General features: G+C 35.3%; 1 protein-coding gene across 9 annotated transcripts in view; it reads left to right on the forward strand.

Moving 5' to 3' along the window:
• Window positions 1–15,631: 15,631 nt before the first annotated feature.
• LOC121417485 (neurabin-1-like) overlaps window positions 15,632–23,641 on the forward strand; it is a 96,844-nt gene continuing 88,834 nt past the window's right edge. For all 9 annotated transcript variants that reach the window (XM_041611208.1, XM_041611234.1, XM_041611241.1 and 6 more), the window contains exon 1: window positions 15,632–15,769. In XM_041611208.1, the coding sequence (XP_041467142.1) occupies window positions 15,739–15,769 (31 nt within the window). In that variant the 5' untranslated portion in view covers window positions 15,632–15,738. The remainder of the gene's footprint in view (window positions 15,770–23,641) is intronic.

A 23,641-nucleotide genomic window follows, 5' to 3' on the forward strand; every position in this document is an offset into this window, starting at 1 on the left:
ACATTTACATATGATCCCTTTCAACAACATGGGGTCACCCACACCCTCCAAATTTCTCCTCATCAAGTATGGATGAAATGAACTCAATTTGTTATGGGTAACTGAGAATAGCCACGGCGGGATGCGTGGCCGATTTTTAAGATGAGTTTTGCGTCCGGATCTACGCCGACCAAGCAGAACATTGGGAGACGCACCAAGTGGAAACATTTGCCTTGTTTGTAATTCTATACATGGATGCTCAGCCCTTCAGGTTGAATTGAGATGCATGTGTCGGCGAACATGGAAGGGGGATCTAATGACGTCATGAGATCGCAGGCATCAATAGCAATGTGTTTTAAAAATAACACCTTCCCTCGGTTGCAAAGAATAGCTTTGGAGAGGATTTTATGGCACTTCACCTCATAAAAGGTCATTCAATACAGGTCTTCTTTTATTTTGAAAGTTATCTATGAGCATTATTGGAGGATGTGATTGAATATTGATTTGCTTGGGGGAAAAATCTTTTTCACTTCAAGACGTATACTTGATTGTGGAAACCATTTTTTTTTTGATATCTGAGCACCTGTTAATAATAGATGGTATAGGTAAAGCTACTTTGTATCTCTCTCTCTCCCCTCTTTCATTCTCTCCCTTTCTCGCTGACTGTCTCTTTCTCATTTTTCTCTTTCTCTCTTAATTTCTATAATTCACTCTGAATACAATAAGATGATTTACAAGTTGAATTACAGTGCACGTATAAACATGACGAAAAAAAGAGGTGAAATTACATAAGCTTGCAAGTTTACCATCACGAGTGAAACAAAATACGGAAGAGGAGCCTTGGAGCATGACTCATATGACTTAAAAATCAATGATGAAATGAAACCCAAGCATGAAATATTATTTTTTTAAATGGAAAAAATTGTTGAGAAAACCTTTTCAACTTTCACCGGCCTTGTTCTTCAGCTTGACACAATGAAAGTATACGTTCCTCTCTTTTTTGGCTGCACCTGGCTCAACATTTACACCTTCCGGATGTGAAATCCAAACTTTCAAATATTATTGTTCTAGATCATTCTCAGATCCTGATCGTTACAACAGCATTGGTAAGATTCCAGAAACTTAAGTATAGATCAGTTGCACTTGCACGTTAATGAGAAATGCATATACAATCTTGATAAATGATAAATATGTAAAATAAATGTACTTATATAGTGCTTAACACTTACTTTAAAATAAGTCTCTTAGCACTCTACAGTGTTACCCTGGCTTTAGCAGAGCAGCTGTTACGTGCTCTGCATTTAAAGGATGAAATTCCTGCCAGGTCCCCCATTCACCTCACCTGGGTCGAGTGCAGCGCAATGTGAATGAATTTCTTGCTGAAAGAAAACACACCATGACTTGGAATCAAAACCACGTCCCTCAGATCGAGAGACGAGAATCGTAACCACTAGACCACGTTGCCATCTCATATTCATTTTGTATACACAGCTGACAGTTGTTGAGTGTTTCCCTCATTTCCATCTGTTTTAGAGCAGATGAGACTGTACGAATATGGAGAGTCCGTGAACTGGGTTTTCTTCGGGGCATGCTTGAGGCATTCGTAGAGGACAGAGGTTATATCAATGTAACCTTACCTGTTTCTTCATCAGGCAAGAAGCTAACACTGATGATGTTTGACATACCCTTGTAGATAAACAAAGATGAGGATAAGCTGTTGCCACAATAGGAGTGAAGTATGAGTTTGACTGACAACTGTTAAAAGCTACTGAAATCATCACATTCTATTGGCTGAGAGTGTATTTGTTGATGAAAAAGGGTTCATGAAACGTTTCCTTGGGGGTTTGATCCAGCATCACCTCCAAACTTTGCATTCACACTTGTATGCTATAAAAGGTTTGGGGTTGTATGCAAATGTGAATTCATATATTCTTTTGACAGAAGCTGCTTTCCATATTTTTTCGTGAAAACTGATATGAGAGAGAGAGAGAAAGAGCAGTCTGTAGGCACAGACCCTGATTGAAACTTTAATGGACAAGTGAGTCTTGATATAAGTCTAGTAAAAATATAACTTACATCAATTTCATTTATTAAATGATATACAATTATACAATAACCACTTCAATTAAGCCTCTGGTAAGCTAAAAATCAGACAATTTTATATTACTAAAAGCATGTAATGGAGAGATTAAGTCAGAGTCATAAATAAGCAGCTTCACTGAATGCCCTATATTATATCGGTGATAGTGTATAATATCTCCCTTTGTTCAAATTTCTCTTAACCACTTTACAATGGGGAAGAGTTGGTCTGCATCCAAAGTCTCTAGGAATTGACAGAATTTGGTAGTCAAAGGGTGAAGAGATGAACGATACGTTCATATCTGCATCGGATTTCAGTCTCTTGACAAACACAATAGTGTAGGGTTTTCATTTGCATTATCAATATGAATATATGCAACAGGTATTGTATTGGTAAACCTATCTAATCTTCTGCTGTATAGCACCCATTAATTTTGTCAGAATTAAAAGATATGCATTCAAATGAAGCATTAGTCTCGCTCTATTCACGAAGAAAATTACCCATTCCCCGAATGTTGTTGGTTTTTGAAGGATTGGGTTTCATCCTGGCGTCGGGCTTATTGAATTGGACGTAGAGAGGTAGACAATTAGTGCCTTCCCCCGGAACGGGGTACTCCTTGTTTTTCCACGTCTTTTGTTTCGTTCACGATACTTGGCTACCCTGTGCATGGCTCTAGGGCACTATTGGTCATCCAAGACTAACGCGATGTCTTGAGGATGTTACTCGCAGATAGGTTACACTTTGTTTAAGTTAGTCAAAAGGGCTTCGTCTTTTCTGCTGAAAGATAAGAATGTGCTTTATGTGTCGCAGGGTATCGGTTAATTGTAAGGTGGAATGGTCATTCATTGCATGACCTTTAAGCCTGGGAGGGTTAAGGTCTGTGGTAACCCACTTTCTATCCTGTTTTGAGAATTCCCATTCAATTAAAAAAAAAAGTTTTTTTTGTAAAACATTCTCAGTCCCCCCATCAACATTAAGGCTAGGCCATCCTTTTATCTCAATGTAATTACTTTCTATTCTAAAAACATATCAAGTTTAGCATTTTACTCAATAATAAAAAACAACAAACAAACAACATAGCTACGGCAATCAGCATTCGCCCAACAAAATCTGATGACTATCCAGCCCCACCCCCTAGGTTCTCCGAGATTCATGAAATTCCAAAATATTAACTTCATTAGTTCATCCATGAGCTTCCTGTGGCTAATTGTTTGCTTGTGATTATGTTTCGAATGGCAATGACAGTGGATGCAAGATGTCTCAAAACCTTTCCTTCAGGAAAATAGCTTCAAGAATTAAAATCATATTCATTTGAAAATTATGATTCTTGTGAATATTCCAAATTTGAGTAATAATAATCTAGGTTAGATAAGGTGTTGGAACATTGTCTAATCAAGCAAACAGGAAGTTTTAGTGATGAAGAAAATATTTGCAGTAACATAAACCAAAGAAAGTTTTCATTAATTGTTATGGCCCGTGATGATAAACACTGACAATGGAATAAGTTTCAGTGTACCATTACATGTCACAAAGAGGAATTTATCCAAACAAAATATAGCAATATTTCTTCTAGGTCTTTTCCGGCATAGTTGAACTATGCACCACTTTCCATCATGAAATTAAAGTTTCAGATGACCTACAAAAATACTAACTTTTCTTCATTTCAGACAGTACATTCTCCCATTACTTTTACTTGGAAGTAGAAAGGAGTTAACCAGTTTACTTCTGTTTGGGATCTGTAATCTTTTTGCTCTAGCTTATTCGAACCCATCTGTCTTGTTCTACATCACAAGCGTCTGGTTTGTAGATTCGGCAAATCTAAAGAAGTCTTTCTTGTGATTTATTTTTCTGCTGCAACAAAGTCAATGTCTTAGGGTCAGTTTAAGGCAAATATTCTGTAAAGGTGGGGAAAATCATAAATCTCCAGAGATTTTAATCACAAGTGGCTGAAAATGGCAGTTGCACGTGACTTTTGTTGATTAATTGAAGCCACTATTATATACAAATTAAAGGACACTGTTTGGTCAAATTCCATCAGACAATTTTTTTTTAGTTTGAGACATGTTCATCCCCTTGATCCTTTCTGATGGTTATGCAACTACAATTCTGTTCAATCTAGTATAATTAGAGTTTATTCAATTTGAAAATATTCATAAATCTTTGTACTTTGTCCTACGTGCAAAAGTTTAGAAGAAATACTTTTGTTTGTATGAAATTGCAGAACATCCCACGTAGAAAATTACATTTTCATTTTCATGCACAAATAACAGGTGATATCCAGATTACCAATTCTTTTTCGAGGAAAATCAATTTTAATTTGCAAATGTAAACAACACTTTTCTTGTTAATTTTGTTTACGATGTTTGGATGGATTAAATTTTGAAATGAATGGGTGAAATTTTTCCAAAAGAAAATTACTATACGGGTGCCATAAATATGAGTTTAGTCTGTGTATCTCCAAAAATTGAATGAAAAAAAAATGATGTTAAAAATAATGGCATCAAATTTTTATATGGCCAAAGCAGGTTGTCCTGAATGTAGAAAAGAAAGGAATGTGATTTATGAAGAGCTTGGATGTAAAAACGGGTATCTATTTTCATTTATTTGTCAATGTTAATAATGCTTTGCTTACCTCTGTAGCTGTTGTGTATTTTCAGACTGTTTAAGAAAAATGTATCTATTACTGCTTTTAGTGTCCCGGTATAACAGCCGTAGATATATGATATGGCATTAGAATATGCTATTTAGGCAGCTCCTCTATATCAAAGGTGGCAAAAATGTATACAAAGCTTCATTTGATGTCATTATGAATTAGACTTTCTTTATTTCTTTCAAGTATGTATTTTTTGCTCTTGTGTTATATCAGCTTTGTGGGACTGTTTAGATTTACATTGACCCATTCTGAAACCTTTTTCAATTGGGTGGAGGAGTTTTTGTATTGTTTGATCATATTGATATAAAACTTATTTTTAAAACTATGATCCTTTTCTTTTTTGACAGAGAAAATGTTGCATAAGGATTGAAACTTGTTAAAAACTTGTGGTGTCCAAAACTTTTTTATCCACATTGCATTGGTTGCGATAATGAGCTATTTGAGGTAAATATATTAAGAGATAATTGTTTACAGCAGACTGTGTCAGGAATCCCTGCAAGGAAAATTCCAAATAAAGTAATTTACCTGTATCCTATTGGCACACCCTAGGTGTTAGATGACTTCATTAGATATCTTCACAATGAAAATGATCTTTCATCAATATGAATATTAGCAGCTACATTTCTTCTTGTCAGAGCTGGATGTCTTGTGCCTCCGCTCACCTCGCTCTGTTTTCAACAAAACAGAAGAGTCAGAATATGACTGATGGTTGATTGATTCATATTTCGCCTCTTTGTCCTCCAATCATCATAGGTCATTGATATAGTTTGAAGCGGAGGCACTCCAACTACTTGACATAGATATTTCCTTCTTGTATGATGATCTTAATGGGTCAAGACATGATACGATGATGTTTGATTTGCATACACCTTTAAGGGGAATCTTGCCCTAACAGTAGGATGATATTAGGAAAGGCATCAAAATTAGAGGAAATCATTGGTGAAGGTTTGATGAAAATCCATGAAAGGATTACAGAGTTGTGCATTTTTAAAGTTGGATATGTGGTAGGTCATGTGATAAAGATTTTTTCAAATGCAATTTCCTCAAATGATGAAAGTGTTTCTTTTTTCTATGTGGGAAATAGGTCTATATCTTCAGACACATTATTTTATGGTTCGTTCTATAAAAAAAAAAAAAATTTATTCATGTTTCATGAAAAATGTAAATCTACAGAATTTATATTACATGATGTATTGAGGAGCTCTCGTATGAATGTCTATTCTTTGATGGATCTTCCTCAGTTCTTCATCAATATATTTCTTCTTCTTATTTTTGCCAAGTTATCACCAAGGTGAATTTCCTCTTGAAATACTTCAGTCTGTGAATTTTTTGGAAGTTTTTGCAAAAATATCAGATTTTCTCTGAACTTTAGAAGTAAGCACTTCGCCTTTGAGAACTAGATGTTCACTGTACATAAAACCTATAAAAAAGTCAGTAGTCAACCAGTCATTTGTACATGATTTGCATTGGATTTTATTGAGCTACTTGAATAATCCAACGATACAAATATGGAGCGGTGTGGCCCAGTGGATTAGTCTCCAGACTTTGAAACATAGGGTCTTTGGTTCAATTCCCAGCCACAGCGTAATTTCCTTCAGCAAGAAATTAATTGACATTTTGCTACTCTCAACCCAGGTGAGGTACATGGGAACCTGGCAGGAATTTAGTCCTCGAAAAGCGAGTTTGCGTAAAGTCAGGGCAATTATGCTGCATTACTGTAAAGCTCTTCAAGACTTCTGATAAAGTAAATTTTATTAGCGCTGTATAAGCAAATACAATTATTGTCATTATTATTGTGAGAATTATCAGACACAGACGGTTCACCAGACTTTTTATGAAAACCCAGTGTTTCCTTTAAAGATCCGGTGCCCTAGTTTTATCACACTATCATGTCTAGAAGTAGTGATACCTGGAAGGGAGCTAACAGGTGCTCTCTTGATCTGGATCCTTGTCTCATCGCCCTCAAAACTCAGTCATAACACTGAGCTTCTCAGAGCCAGAAGGGCGTAAAATCATACCACTTTACATAGAAGTAATGCCCGTCATCTTCTCAAAGCGAAGTCTCGTGATCTAGAAATATATTTTGCATGACAGATATCAAAAGATAACTTTTTTCATCTATTCGTCATGTACCATAATTACTCTCACAATCATCTCTTCCCGCCAATTGGCGGCATTTTGTGACATTCCAATTGGTTGAGAATTTCTCGAGGTTTCATGATAATAGTTGATTACTTGGCCTCATTTGAAAGATGGGCTAGGGAGGAAATGTCTATTGTTTTTATATTTTTTCATGATCTCCAATTACAGGATGTTATTTCAGTGAAAAAAAAAAGTTGATCAATCTCTGTTGATTCCAAACCTTCAGAAGTTAGATGTTCACTTTTAACAGCCATCTCTGTTCTTTAAACTTTTCACTCCATTAAATGATTTAACATATTAAAAATTTGATACAAAGAGTAGAGAAACAAAACATTGAAGCTTAGCTGGGTGGTGACAACGATGATGATAATGATGGTAATGTGGATGATGATGATGATGGTGGTGGTGGTGGTGATGATGATGATGGTGGTTATGGTTATGGTTATGATGATGATGATGGTGGTGGTAATAATGATGATGATGATGGTGGTGGTGGTGGTGGTTGTGATGATGATGATGGTGGTTATGGTTATGGTGATGATGATGATGATGATGATGGTGGTGGTGGTAATAATGATGATGATGATGATAGTGGTGGTGGTGGTGATGATGATGATGATGATGGTGAAGATGATGATGATGATTATGCTGCTGCTGCTGATGAAGAGAATGATGATGATGATGATGATTGTGATGATGATGATGATGGTGATGATGATGATGATGATGATGGTGACAAGAAGGAATAGGATGAAGAGCATGATGATGATGATAATGATGATGATGTTGATGGAGAGAAGAGTATGGCTATGGGAGGGGATAAAAATAAAACGAAACATGTAAGTATGATCACAATTAATTGACTTTTTGATGTTTTTAGGAAAGCTATTACATAATTAGAACCCTAACCCAGCAAGGGATCTTATCCCAAAGTTTTGCAGAAAAACAATGTTGCATCCCCATTTTGTCACATATTTTTCCCCCCGAGATATTTTCTTCATTTTTTCTTCTATATATTTCATATCTACTTTAGATATACAGACAAGGCCTGGTAACACAAAGCTTAGTGATTGATTATACAGTTGATTTTTTATGCTTGTTTGCACATAGAGATCAATGTACAAATAAACCTTGTGATCAAAGGCTAAGCTTTGTGTAACTTGGTCAAAGGAAACATTGAAGTCCTTCCATACTACATATTTCATGTTAGGAATATGAATATCTTGGACACCTGCCAGCCTTCTCTGGCCTTATACACGTTTCATGGCTTGAAAATATGATCAGACATGATTTATTGGATGCAATGAAATGAACATCTGCTTTATTTAAGTAGGTTTATATAGCCTTGTTGATGCAATGTACATATGTCGTAAAATTTGCAAATTGTATGTATGACATTGGTCTCTTCTGGAAATATTTTAATGTATCCGATGTCCCCGGATTAGCTGTTCTATATGTTTGATGGGGGTGTGTGTGTGTTGGGGGGGGACTGCACGTACATGGACTTCATGTTCAAAAGTCTCTTTCCACTTTGAATTTAAATATAAACATCCAAATTTGAGATCCAATTTGACTGGGACCCGGTTACATGAAAATTGTAATTACGTTATCTTTGTTACCCAATGGGAACTACCACGGTAGCAGTGCTTAACAGCCAATGAGAATCAGTGATTCCATGGAATTTACTATCGGATCACAAAGAGACCATAACGGTTACTTTTAATTGGTTGTATGACATTTGCTCTGGCGACAATTTCTCCGCTGTAAATTCCACACGATTAAAGAATGACCAACTTCAACCCTGTATTTACCACCATTCCCTATCCTTTACCTTATACACGCTGTATCAGCTAAAACAACATCCTTATCCTAAACCTAACCCTGAACATAAAAAACCCCTACAGCCCGGAGCAATTGTCGTCACAGCATGTGTCTTTACTCTTTGTTTCAATCAACAGTGCCTCAGAGCATTTCAGAAATATAGGCCTACACAGGAAAAAAAAAATTGAATTGTTAAAACATGTCACTCTTACAAAAAGTTGTCTAAACTTTTTTGTAATTGTTCGAACTTTTTAAACAATCTGTATAACAATTTTAAACAGTTGTTTGACATTTTTAAACAGTTGTTTAAACAGTTTAATAAGTTGTTTAAAAAGTTTAGCAATTTCGTTGTTAGAGTGAAGGGCTTAAACAACATGCTTGAAATTTTAAACAGTGTTTTTACACTGTACTTAATACTTTTTCCTATACCATTCTCTCTTTCTTGTCGTACAGTGTGTAGTTAACTGCACAACCGTGATGTACTAATGAGAATGACCTATTGCATGGATTAAGATTTTGTTTCCATGGAATCCAGGGATATAGTTTGCATGGGGGGTCTTTAATCAAGTCTATCTGAACATCCCATCTCACCTTAATGTAATTGGGTTTACCTTGCTTTGGAGTTTCATGAATACATTGGTCTTGATTTCATCCAAGGCAGGCCACAAATCGCAGAAGATGTATCCAATTTTCCTCTCAACGAGGGCAGTGGCCCAATTTGGCTACCAGCCCGTCTCCCAAATTGCATGTTTTAAGAAGTAAAATCAGATTAAGATGTGTACACCATTTTGCAAGGGACACTGAATCTGTTTGAACTCCTATTCTCTTCTACCGATTCCCCCTTTTCTATATATTTTTTTTTGAAAATTTGCAAAAAGTTCATTTGGTTAATACTTGTTTTGTAGTTGTCACCTTTTCATGAAGTGGAACCCACTGTACTTATTTTCAAAATTCTTTTATATTATAACTGCTTTTCAAAGTTCAGAACATTTTTCATAGTTTAAAGATAAGTTCCAGTTCTGGTAATGATCTCAAAATGACTTTTTAAGAATCTAATATAATGACCACCCAAGTGTCTGTTTGTATGAATAAAAGGATTCTGGAAGAAATGTGTAATTGCTGAGAAATAAGCAAAATAAGCGCGAATTCGGTCACTTCCATCGGGTCTTTATTCCAGCAATTATAGTACACTGTCCCACGTGTGCCTATCTGTGTTGAGGATCTTCAGTGTGATCGTATTTCAGCTGAGATTTTATGATTTCACAAAGTTCAGTTTATGTAACTGTACTAGATCAAGATCCACGATGATATAGTCATAACCAACCTTGGTTTTACAGACTTCCTCACAAAATTAGTGTTTTACTGCAACTAATATCATTTAGCTTTAATCCCTTATCCCATACCCCTCCCTCACCAGTCTTGTTTTCCTCAATTTCTTGCACCCCTCCCCCTTATTGACTGTTGTGTTAATCCAAGTGCTTCATCCTCTGCTGTATATAATTCAATTATTTCTTTGAGAGTGTTTTTTAAGTTTCACCTATTTCCATCTTTTTAAAGTAGCATCAAGCTACTTCTTTTTTTTTATTCCATATGTTTTTGTTTTTTTGAAAGTCATAAAGTAATTACCAAGATGGGAATTCAGGGTCTTCTCCAAACTAGGTTATTAGACAATAAATTCATTCAGGGGACCATTAATGACCTGATTATTTTGTTGTGAATGAGAATCAGACCTGAGGGGGTAGATTATATCTAAGACCCCGTTCTCATTATACTTTCTAAAACTAGATTACTGGAATCCGGTCCGGGATACTAGTTTGGAAGATCGCTTTGCTAGCGTTCCCATTTGATAAATCGCCCGAAAGTGGTTTTCAAAATCACGTAAAGCTTTCTTGTTGCCATGGGACTGCTCTCAGTCGGGTGATACGTTTCGCGCGAAATTTAAAACCGCATTCTACACACATTGTGTGGAGCAGTGCGCTCAAAATGTGCGAAGATCACTTCCCGAAGAATGGTTGTGTCCTCACTTACGCTAAAACCAGTGTAACGAGGCAAAGCGATCTTGAAAACTACATTGTGAGGTGGTTTTCTGAACCAGTTCGGAAGATTGCTTCCAAGATCACTTCTACCATTTTCATTACACGTGAAACTAGTTTTTAGAAGGTAGTGAGAACAGTGTCTAGCTGTGACCCCCCCCTTCCTCTGTGAACCAGGCCGTGTAATATAAACCCCCTCAGAGAGCAATCAACGATCTTCCCTATTCCCATACTATCCCATATGCCCTGAACTTTTTGTGCGCTTTTAGAAATATTTTTTTGAAACATGGTATAGTCAGCAATGAAATTTTGTCTGGCATCATTGGTTATCTCAATGACTTTTTGAAATTCTAGCCTGTCTACTCAAGCACATTAATTGCTCTACGGTATGCAGGTCTCCGAAAGTCTCTATACTTGCTATGAAGTTTTTTACCAACCGATATAAGTTGGTTAAAAATATGAACGTACTGACTGTCAGTTAAAACCAAATTGTATGCAAAATGAATTGTGATTTTTTTTTCATTAATAGTTTTTCAGATCATATTTTAACCATCTTTGGGGTTGGCGAAGTGACATTTCTGCTACAGTAGGGATCTAGAAACATCCACATAGCAGCAGAGTGTGGCATGCCATTTTTTTTCTCTGGGAAGAAAAAGTGCAGAAAAAATGAAGTTAATTTGAAGCAATATTTTGTCACTGGAAATTCCCTCCTTTTTCATTTAAGAATTGATCTGACCTTGAGAAGTTGCAGGTAAAAGAAAAAAAAAACCCTCCTAAATGTAAATTAAAATATATTGTTAATTATTGCTGAGTACATCTTTAAAGGTCAATTTAATTTAATTACTGATCATGCATTCTTCTCATGGCCTTCTGACGTGGTAATTATGATTTTTGTATTGTTAGTGACATAGAGATACTAAGGTCATATTAACAATCAATTGCGGGATAAGTCAGTACAGCATTAATACTAATTGGTAGAGAGTAAAAGTCTATCTTAATACTAATTGGTAGATAGTTAGTCTATCTGTCTCTTACCACTTTCATATTGACAGCTGTAGTGGAGTTACTCTGAAGTCCAGAAGGAGTTTCTCCACTTTGGAGGGCAGTATGAAAATTCTAGGGTTATTTCGATTCGGATTCAAAGCATGGGTACTCATCCCACTTGTAGAAGAGGGTTACAAACAGAGTTACTCTGCACCGGAAGTGTGGTATCGCCTGTATCGCGTGTAACTTTTATTTTTGCATGGGGAAGAGTCCGCGTGCCACACACATGGTGCGAACTTGCTAGGAAACCATGGAAACGACTGTCTTTACATCGGTCCGCAATACAAGTGTATCAACTCAATCGGGAGTTAACTCTGGAGTAATTTCACCCAGAGTTACTCTGGAGTCGCTCCACTTCACCTTCAGTATGAAAACACCCTCTGAGTGAACAAAATAATAGAAATGGGTTCTTATATAATAATCATGTCTGTCAGATATGACTCACCTAAATTTACTTCCTCTGAGTGGAGTGTGGCAAATCATATGTAAATCAAATTGTCAATGTCTTAGCAAAAGACATATTAGAGTTCCATCAAGATTTGAACCCTGTATTTTGTATTCTGCAGTCTCGAGAAGTATCGACAAAATTTTCAACTTATATGAGTTAGGTGTGCTAGAAACTTATTGCAATACATGTATCTTAAAATTGATAATAGAAAGGCCATAGGAGAGAGCACTGTCAGTGAGGTATGGTATCAGAGTCTGAAATGGAGTGATTTAAGATGTTAAACTTAATTTGGATTTAAAGTGAATCCATAGTTTGACTAGTTACCATTGACAGTTGATCTGGATCAATTTCAATTTTCTGCAATTTAGAGATAAGATCTTAACTTGTTTCCTTTCCTGTGTTCAAACCTGTCTCTTTTTCCTGTGTTCAAACTTGTCTCCAGTATGAACACATCCTTAACTTTTTTAATCCAGCATTTATGATGGTATCATATAGCACCATCATTGATTTTACCAAGTTTACTTGCCGGACCCGCTGACCTACTAGAGTTGCATGGCATTTACTTGAGATGAATAAATGTTTTTTTGATGGATTTTCATGCCCATCAATTGTCAGCGGTGGCTGTGAATAAATGGACCAATTTTTCCTTCCGTTTTGATGTTGAAATTCAGTGTTTTCTTAGCACATTAATCTTCAGATTCCGTGTTTTGGTGTGAAGGGAATTCATGAATAACTTATGAAGTGAAAAGATGCACGAGGAATGAAATGGAAGTGTTTTAGTGACCTCTCACATTTAAGCATTATCCAGTCATTCCACTTGTGTATTGTGTCAAAAAGTCTGGATGTTTTTATTGAAGTTCTATTCCCTTTCCCCACTTTGTTAAAGATCTGAAGGAACTTGTCGATTTAAAAGGTAGGGTAATCTTTCAGTGTTTTATTTCAAATAGAAGAAAATGCCACATTACAACAAAAATCGGGTGGAAACATGGATAAAATATTCAAATGCAGTAATATATCTTCTGCTATCAGTACCCCCACTTTCTTGAATAATACTTTTCACTTTAAAATATTTTTCATAGTAGCTAGAGCTTTTAGTGTGAGTATATGCCTATCTCTTTACTCATGAATATAGTATATTATTTCAACAAAAAAATCTAATTAAACTGTCATTTTTTTACAGTAATGTCTTTTTAGATTGTAATAAGCTTATATTTTTCTTAGAGGTATTTCATTTAATGATAGCATGTTTATGTCACACAACAAATTTCTTAAAAGCACTGTAGATATTTTTTCATCATCGAGTTCTCCTTCTTTTCCAATATTTTTTTCCCAATATGTTTGTAAGGCTTTTTTAAAAGGGCAGCTTGGCAGTTGAGAATCGCAAGTGTTATATCCCTAATTATAATTGACAAAGATGAATAAAATATCCAATATTAGTCTGGAATAATAGTTGTGTTATCTTACTCTCATTTTGTTTCATTCATGCATTCAGGTCAATGAATGTACAACGTAAAGTTACCTACTTGAAAATTTCCCTAGCGATTCATCAAATATTGTCGATCTTGATCATTTATGGGATAAATTCATAGAATAAAGAAAATTAAGTTGATGTGGGAAAGTGGGAAGAACAATTGTTTAAGTGGTCATCGTCACCGTAGCCATTGGCAATGGAAATGAGATAGAGATTTATTGTTGGCTGTGTTATCATAGTTCCTTACTTTTTTAGATGTTGCAAATGGAATTTGAAATTATGTGCTTTAAGTGCATGGTATAAACTTTAAAAGCAAATTGTATTTCCGACAGTCAATGTACCATTTGTCTGTCTTCATCACTTTTCCAAACATAGTGTATTAACATGGCTGCTACTCCCAAAATACAATCAAAATAAAGTATTTAAAATTCAAGTTAAACACTGTTGAGTGAACATGACTACATTTCAAATGCAGAATCAATGCATCTACAAACCTTTACTCTTGCTAAATTCAAGGCAGATATTACATGTACTCTATCAATTTGAGTATTCATTGTTCTCATCATCACAAGCCTGAATGTATATTGATTGAATGGTTGAACTGAATGTAAAATGATGAGTAGACTGTTACTCTTATTAATGACAGTATGAATTAAGACAAATATTGTATGCAGAAGGGTTCTGGGGGGTGTTTCACAAAGATTTAAGTATGACTTAAGAGTCGCACTTAAATGCCTAGTTGCGCGCGGTATAAAAGACATGACCACTTTGGTCAGATCATGCCAAGATGACGCGGACTGTTGCGTATTGTTCAATTAGATTGCGTGTTGTATTCCAGATACGTGTCGGCATTTAAGTGTGACTTAAGTCATACTTATATCTTTGTGAAACACCCCCCCCCCATGGGACAGAGAGTAGAAAAATGAATGGTAATTTGAAGAGAAAAAAACCTTCCGATTGAAAGAAGATATTGGCATGTGTACGGTTGCCATATGTAGGACACATTGGTAGCATTTCTGACATTTTGAATAGACTTCCGATGTCAAGATTATCAATAAAGGCTGAGGTAACCTGTTGGTCAAGGCCAGGCAGGACTTGTTTTAAAATCTCTGCCCAAAGTATTGGGGCCTGAGTAATAATACCTTTGGGATTGTCTGTCGTGCCAATAATTTTCTTGTGTCTTGAAATTAACTTGCACTTTTTTAGATTTCAGATCCTTTATTTCAATTTTTCTGGAATAACTATTAACCTTGAACCTGAACTTTGTTCATGATCAAGGATAACTGAGATACCAAAAAATTGGGGTGATTTATTTCTTCTAATGACATTATATTTCATATTAAAATGACATTGGAACTTGATGGAAGCTTGTACATGTGTTTATTAGTAATGCATATTCTTTTTTTTTTCATTAAATAGTTCAAATCATTGCTCAAAATATCTGTAAAAATTAGAAATAAAAACTAATACTGGATTACAGCAATTGCACATTCACAATGGATATAGTATTTGAAGATAGTGTAGAGCTAGTTATTACATCACATTAGTTTCAATAAATTCATACAATATTCTGTCCATTGTAAGTTAAAAGTAAAAATGAATTCAAACAACATCTTGGACCAATGTACAGGCTTCTTAAGAGATAAAATAACCTCCTTTTTCTACAGGGTTAAAGGCTAATATGTAATTTGAATTTTGAATCTTAATCAGTGAAAAAAAATGAAATTAATGGCCCATAGTTGTCATGTTTTAGATTATCCTGTTTTATACATCTCATTACATTAAAATATACCACTTTTAATCATTGTGTAATGTATTTGCTACAACTTACGTCAAAGCACAAGCCTAATGAGAAGTTATATGACAAAAAAACCCATAAAATCTTGAATGATTTTGTTTTTCAAATTATTGATCAATCTCATCTATTTTCTTTCTCTTTTTTTCTTTTTGCCCGACTTGCAACAGGTTCATGAAACGTATGCCCAGGATGTCTATGATAGGCGGAACGATGATATTGATCCTGTCGCGGCGTCGGCTGAATATGAACTTGAGAAGAGAGTGGAGAAAATGGATGTTTTCCCTGTCGACCTTGAGAAAGGTAAGTTGACATGAGAGATAGGAAGGGAAAGGTGGTTAGAGAGAGAGAGAGACAGAGACAGACAGACAGAGAGAGAGAGACAGACAGAGAGGGAGACAGACAGAGAGGGAAGAGGGGGGAAGGGCGGTATATTCTCTACATTGCTGGGATTTAACGTTGATCTAGCTGTGATGTGTGACAGATCAAACTTTTCATTTAATTTGAATCCTACAGATTTTTTTTTACGATTATCGTATTTGAATTAAAATGTTTAATGTGAGGGATTAATTCTAAGGATTATATCTAAATCCAGTGATTGCCTTTTTACTATCCACTGCAAATGGTCATTCATTATGAATTTATAGAATATAGAATGTGATAGAAAATGATACAAAATTATGAAAATGAGTGACAGTAACAAAGATGCGTCAGATAAATAAAAAAATAATTATTTTTTTTTAGAGATCCTATGATATGATAATAACAATAGTATGTGGATTATTTTAGCCAGAGTTTGTAACAAACTTCAACTATCATTACCTATGCTTTGGCTTGTATAGTTAAAATGAATAAAAAATCAAACTGACTGATTGATCTAACTTTCTGATTAAGGCTTTTAAGAGGGCAACATTACAATTTTTAGGCCTAATATGGATAATTAAAATCTTGCTGAAGGAAAATACCCCCATCACTAGGTTTTGAATCCCTGACCCTCTTTTTGAAAGGCAAGAGTGACTGACTCAGAACCGCCAGACCATGACACGCCCACATGGGATATTATGGAAAAGGGAAAATAAGAAAAGGTGAACAGAGATGGAAACAACATTAAATAGTTAGGAGAAGAAAGTTTGAGAAAGTGGCTAGTTTGGAGTCTAGGATGTCGATGATTTAATGGGCTATTACCAAACACGATAGGGGGGGGGGTGAGGGACAGAGAAAAGATACATCTCGAAAGTAAACACGCAACATGATAGGAGCTAATGTAAGAACATCAAAATGCTGAAGTAAACCAATATGATTTAAGGATACCCAGAAGGGTAGAGGGTGGGAAAGAAAGAGGAAAAAAGAGAGAGAGAGAGAGAGAGGGGGGGGGGGGAATAGTCTATGTGAACAATTTTCGATGTAGAAAAATGGGAGCCATGATATCCACCGATAAACAGGAATAAATGTGATTCCCAGTAGGGAATCACATTTGTGTTTTTTTTTAAGAGAGAGAGGGCGAGATAGAAAGGAAAAAACACAGAGAACAGAGAGAGAGACAAAAAGACAGAAAGAGAAGACTGAGGTGTTGTGTGTATTTCAAAATTAATATGTGGAAAATGTTATTAGACAATGTAAAAAGCCAAAGCAACCACTTCACTACATTTTAGAAATGTTAGAACCAAGAACTTTAAAGTCAAACTAAATACATAAAATCATTTTGCAAAGTTATTACTGTGATTTCAGTGGTGTGATTATTTCAGAAATGATTGGGAATAAACTTTAAAAAAAAAAGAAAACAATTTGGTGTATGTTGTTTTAGCTTATACGGTGCATATCATTCAGCAGTGAATGTATGTGCCTATATCTGGTGTGTTCATATCTACTGCTGATGTAACCGTAAAGGGATTATAAACATTGTGTACTTATAATATGTATTAGCCAAAAGATGTGATGCCATCACCCTTTATATGCTATTGAGTGTTAAAGTAGGGATTAGGGTTCCAAATAGGATTGCTTAAGATAGGAAGTGGCTTGCTTGATCGATCTCTTCCCTATAAGATTCTATAAAACTATCTATAATTGGATTAGGTTACTATTTATCCATTCATGTTTCATTTTAAAAACAATTTCAATTTTTGCTGAATTTCCAGATGGGCTTTAAGAAACTTTCTCTTCCTGTTCTGTTTTATTCTCATAAATCCTTTAAAATAGCAGTAGATTTGAGATGTCACTAGGCGGTTTCAAACCGCCTCGATCACAAGAATCCCTGTTAAATTACGAGAACTTTTTAAGGCTAAAAAATACCCGTTAATTATTCCTGCATTCACACCGCCCCGAAACACATCCTTCGGGATAAGTTCCCGAAGTTACGAGCATGCGCAGTGTGGTCTGATAAGCAGGCAAGGCGGGAGATTCAAAATCACTAGCCCAGCAGCCACCCACGCCGCCGCGCCCAACGACACGCTGGGATAAAAGTTCCCGTAATTTGCTTTCACATCGCCAAAATACCTGCGACCTTGGAAAAATCCCCACGAAAGTTCTCGTAATTTCGCCAAGTACCTACTATTTAGCGGGTATTTTTTTTCGGAGAAATTACGCGTAGTTTGCTTTCACATTACCAAAATACCTGGTATTTTCTGATCGGGGTAAATTTCCCGATCAGAGAATACCTGGAACTGGCGAACTTCGAGGCGGTCTGAAACCGCCTACTTTGAATTTGATTAGTGGTGACTGAGGTGATACCATGGGTGGAAATCCGGGGGGGGGGGGAACGCGTCCCCCCTAATCAAAGTAGTAGGGGGGACACAATATCAAATGTCCCCCCTACTATATTTGGTCTTGTATGATGAAAAGAAAAAAAAATACATCACTCAAAATCGAAATAAAACATCTATTTTGGACGAGATGACCTTACTTTTTGGGTGATAACTTTTTTTTTTCTTTTGCTTGTCAAATTTTCCAGCCCCTGGTCCCCCCTACTTTTGGGGAGAGATTTCCCGCTTGGGTGATACTCTTCAAAAGATGAGAGACTGTAGACAGGAAAAATTGTGGTGTTGATTGGTTTACCCCGATGCCCAAGCCTGTTATTTGTACTCCATTGTTAGATTTTTTGTGTGTGTGTTGGTTCAATACCTACATGTTATTAGCTAGGATCTGTGCATGTAGAGAACCAGGGCCCCCGTCTTACAAAGAGTTGTGATTGATCCGATCAACCACAACTATGGACGGCCGGCAACGTCAACATCTAAAATGCGAGATTGTTCAAATTTTTTTCCAGATATGATGTATATTCGCACATTCATCGTTCTCTTGAAGATTCAGTGTGATTCTTTTTGTCTAGTAAGGGGATGCACGTGTACACATTTCCTGTAGAAAAAAATTATGGTATGGATGGATTTCCATACAGTTGAGATTGATTGGATCTTTGTAAGACAGGGCCCTGCTTTGACTGACTAATATACAATTTTTTTGTATGAACAGGGCTGTTTGAATGCTAGAACAACCAGCCAGCTGTAAAGATTAATTAAGTTCACTCAAATCGTAGAGTTTAGGATATAGGCCTTTTCCTTGTTATATCCTCTTTTCTTTTCTTTTCTTGAGGCCTTGTTCTGTTTTCTTTTTCGTGAGATCTGTGAGGGTTATTCTACATTAATTGTTCGCCATGGGCTACCATCTCTAACATCTTTTCTGAAATAAAAAAAAAACATGACTCTAGAAGATAATAGTAACATGGATGTATGTATATCCCGGGGGCCATTTCATAAAGCTGTAAGTTAACAGCGACTTTACGAGGGAGGTTAAGAACGACTTGTGAACCTTTCTTCCATGCTTCACCATCCCCAATGAATTTACCACTCACCACAAAAAAGGATCACCAGTCATTCTTAAAGTCACTCTTAACTTACGAACAGCTTTATTAAACACCCACCTGATGATATTCCTGTTTAATTTTTTCTCCACATTTTATTGCTTTCTAATAACTTGTTGGAATCCAAATTTCTTGAAAAGATAGACCTGACATAACTTTCATATTTGTGGCTCAATTTATTGATTTGATTAATTTTCATTGGAGGTGATGCTTTCTTTCTAAACATTTTCCCCATCATCCCCTTTTCCTTCCGCTATGCCGTTTTCCAGTGGTCCCATGTGCTTTGATTTCTCTATTTTCACATTTATGCCATTCTCCCAGCATTGGCGTCGTTATCGCCCACACTTTCTAAAAGCTACCCTTTTCTTCATGTTTTATAATATTTCAGAGTATTCAAAAATGAAATAAAGGTTATCAATGCTTAACAGATTCCATGTACCAAATGCAATGGGGGAGTAACCTCTTGTATGCCATTAGTATGTCCATTGAAAGTCACATTCTCTTCTGAAATGTGCTCATGCTGTGTTTTGCTGACATCGCCCATTAAAGCTCAATGGGATTTCTATTGCATTCCACTTCTTCTTCTCCTTTTCCCCCTTGGTGACAATGTGCATTAGAGATTTAATAGGGTTCATTCAGACTTCTGCAAGTATTTGTATAACCAAGAATACTCTTGTTAATACCTATATTTTTATTCATATTTTGACAGTTGAGCTATGGAGGCATGATTTCATTGGTTGGACACACAAAATAATATTTTTTATAGCAAGGATTTCATTAAAACAAGGAAACAATGTCATCCCTTGTTTAAAGGCAAAATCTATTTTTATTTTTTTTATCAGAGGAGTATCTTATTGAAATAGATGAACTTATAATTCCTACCAAAAAGGGTTTTCAACTTTTGATTCGGAAGTAATTACTATCGCTATGGGGGTTAGGTCCATTTTCTTTCATTTACTGTCACAATTTTCCAAAGGCTGATGGAAATAGATAAATTTTCTCATGCTTTAATTGCTTGAATAATAGTTGCTTGATTTGTTCACTGTAATTTTCATAATTGCCCCATCTGTGCATTTATGAAAAGACATTCAATTTTCCTTCACACTTTGCCTTTACTTATTTGATATCCCGCAAGGATTCCTTTTAATTAAGTAATTGTCTGGATTTCTGGTTGTTTTATACCATTTAAAATACCAGTAATGTACATTTTTGTTATACTTGATCTTACATCAATGAATTTTCTTTCTCAAATTTTTCTCTTCATTGTTCCTGGTTCTTTCAGTTTATAATCAACATCTTTAGAAATTGCATATGCAAAAAACGTTGTTGAAGGTACTTAATGAAATTTTGTTTCAAAATTAGCTGATTGAAAAAAAAATGTTTTACAACTTAAGCATTTTAATTTAAGTTACTTGTATTTTTATGGCACCTTAACACATCTGAATTAAGTTAGATCAACTTTAAAGATTCAATGTACTAAATTTAAGTAAATATTGACTGTTTGTGTTTTTTTTTTTTCAAGGGGGATGTTTAAGTATGAAAGTCTTCTCATACACATCTACTGATATTATTTCAATAAATGTACTTTTTAAGGTAATGACAGTTAATTAATCAGTGCATCTTAACAAATGAAACAGTTTGAAAATTTACTTTGAGATAAGTGTCTGTTGAATGTTGCTCTTTCCTATTTTCCCAAGGAAAACACAAACTTTTCATGGATCCTTTCCAAAGTTTATTTGGGCATCAGGCTGAATTGGTTAAAACTGAAAAATCATATAGGCTTCTGGATATCTTTTGATTGTTCCTCAATTTGGAGCAAAAATGAAATATCTTTTACTTAAATGTATCTGTATTGTTTTTTTTTATTCTGCATCTTAAAGGACAAGTCCACCCCAACAAAACGCTGATTTGAATAAAAAGAGAAAAATCCATAAAGCATAACACTGAAAATTTCATCAAAATCGGATGTAAAATAAGAAACTTATGACATTTTAAAGTTTTGCTTAATTTTGCAAAACAGTTATATGCACATCCTGGTCAGTATGCAAATAAGGAGACTGATGATGTCATCCACTTCTATTTCTTTTGTATTTTATTATTTGAAATATAAAATACTCTAATTTTTCTCCTCATTGTCAAGTGAAACAGGTATTTCCTCCATGAACATGTGGAATTAGTATTGCTTAATATACTATATGGTTCAGTCAAGTTGGTCATTATTGTCATATCTGTAAAAAAATGAAATATTGTTTAATTCAAACAATAGAAAACAAGAGAAATAGTAAGTGAGGGACATCATCGTCTGTTTCGTTTGCATGTCACTGAGTTGAACATATCTCTGTTTTGTGAAAAATAATTGAAAATTTAAAATGTCATAACTGTCTTGTTTTACATCCGATTTTGATGAAATTTTCAGCGTTATGCTAGTTTGATTTTTCTCTATTTATTCAAATCAACATTTTTCTGGTGTGGACTTTACCTTTATATCAAAGATGGTAACACGACTATTTGGAATGTCTGGCAAGATTTAGATTTGATTATTAGGATATAACCAAGTCGTATAGATCACAAATTATCTCCCTTTTTTACTATTACCATTGTTGTTTAGATCACAGGCAATGTGTCAATCACTAAACAAAAAGATTTAAAAAAAGAATATAGATTTGTCGGAACTTCATAAAGAATTTGCTACCCCCGGGAAGCTAGCTAATGAAGTGAAAGCTTTTTGGGTTGATTTTTCACATCTTCCGAGGTTCACTGACTGACTGATGCTCACATTGTAAAACCGCTGACACGATCATATTACTCTATGGACTAAGGGAATGTTCAATATCACTCATAATTGTCTAGCTATTGTCAGACATTGAACCAAGCAAGGAGTACCAAGTGGAAACATTATTTCATTAGTTTCCACTTCAAATAAATCAGTTTTTACTATACGCGAGAAACATTTACTGCAGTCTTCTGTTTATCCTGAAAATGTAAAAGATGCCTAAACTTATACTTTGTATAAATTCAATCTTGTTCAGATATTTTGTATGGAAATTGATTATGTATGTGTGATAGTTCAAAGATTGGCAAAAGCTTTGGTATTGTAAATCTGACTATCATGTTGGTATATTTTCGTAAGAGCACACAATGAGAGAGATATTGATATAGATTATAGAGATTCAGCCCTAGAGGGCAGTGATAACTTCTAGCCGAGCATGTAATAGAATCTGCTTTCCTCATCCGAATGCAGATCCATAAGTTTTAGTTTCTCCTGAAAGCCAATAGGGATAGACATCTATAAGTATATGATCAATTCAGGAGAGAGGATTAGGTGAAGTATTAGCCAAGAGGATCACCGTCTTATACTCTGGTGGTGCTATCGATTTTCTAAGCGATGTGAAAGATACACTGGAAAACTATGGAGTTTAAACTACACCATTAGTGTCATAGAGAACCACTACACCAGTGTATTTGGAATATGGAAGATACACTTAAAAAAAGAAATGTATACACTGCACCATCATTTTCACAGAAGACCAAACACCAGTGTTTAACACCCATTAGTGTTTTTTTACTATAACAATTTTTTTATTTATATGAATTTGAATTGTCCCTGAAAAAAAATGGTGTTTTAACTACACCACCAGTGTCACCAAGGATCAGTTACACTGGTGATAGTTTAACACCCATTGGTGTTATAACACATTCCGTTTGTTATTTGAATTTGGAGTGTGGAAGATACACTGTATAAACTATTATTAAACTACACCACCAGTGTCACAGCAGACTGTTACACCAGTGATAGTGTAACACCATTTGGTTGATGTGTCAAAAGTCCATCCATGGTGTATTTCAACACCTGGGGCATGGTCCTCTCAATAACACCAACTTATATTATTTAAGCATCAACAACAAACCCCTCTATATTTGGACAAAGCGGCTCTTGTTTGTTGGTTTACATATGATGGATTTTCTGTCCGTCTCCTGAGATGGTGAAGTATAAGAGATGGCAGAATTTGTAAACATCTCCAAAAATTCACAAAAGTGCAGAATATTTTCTATTTCTATTCAGGTTTTTCTTGATTGAAATAACCCTTATATGTGTGTTTTAGAAAGCCAGATTAGTTAGATCAGCAGTGAGAGTGAACGTTGCAGCAAATGCATGTTTAACACATTGGCCTAAATTTAAATTTCCCAAACTGCATTAAAACACACATGTAAAGAAATAATGACATTTTTTGTTTCAAGACATAGACACCGTTCTCTCTACCTTTCTAAAACTAGTTTACTGGAAACTAGTTTATTGGAAACTAGTTTAACCTGTAGTGAGA

This window comes from Lytechinus variegatus, chromosome 1, assembly GCF_018143015.1.
Source record: "Lytechinus variegatus isolate NC3 chromosome 1, Lvar_3.0, whole genome shotgun sequence".
In the NCBI taxonomy this organism is placed as follows: Eukaryota; Metazoa; Echinodermata; class Echinoidea; order Temnopleuroida; family Toxopneustidae; genus Lytechinus; species Lytechinus variegatus.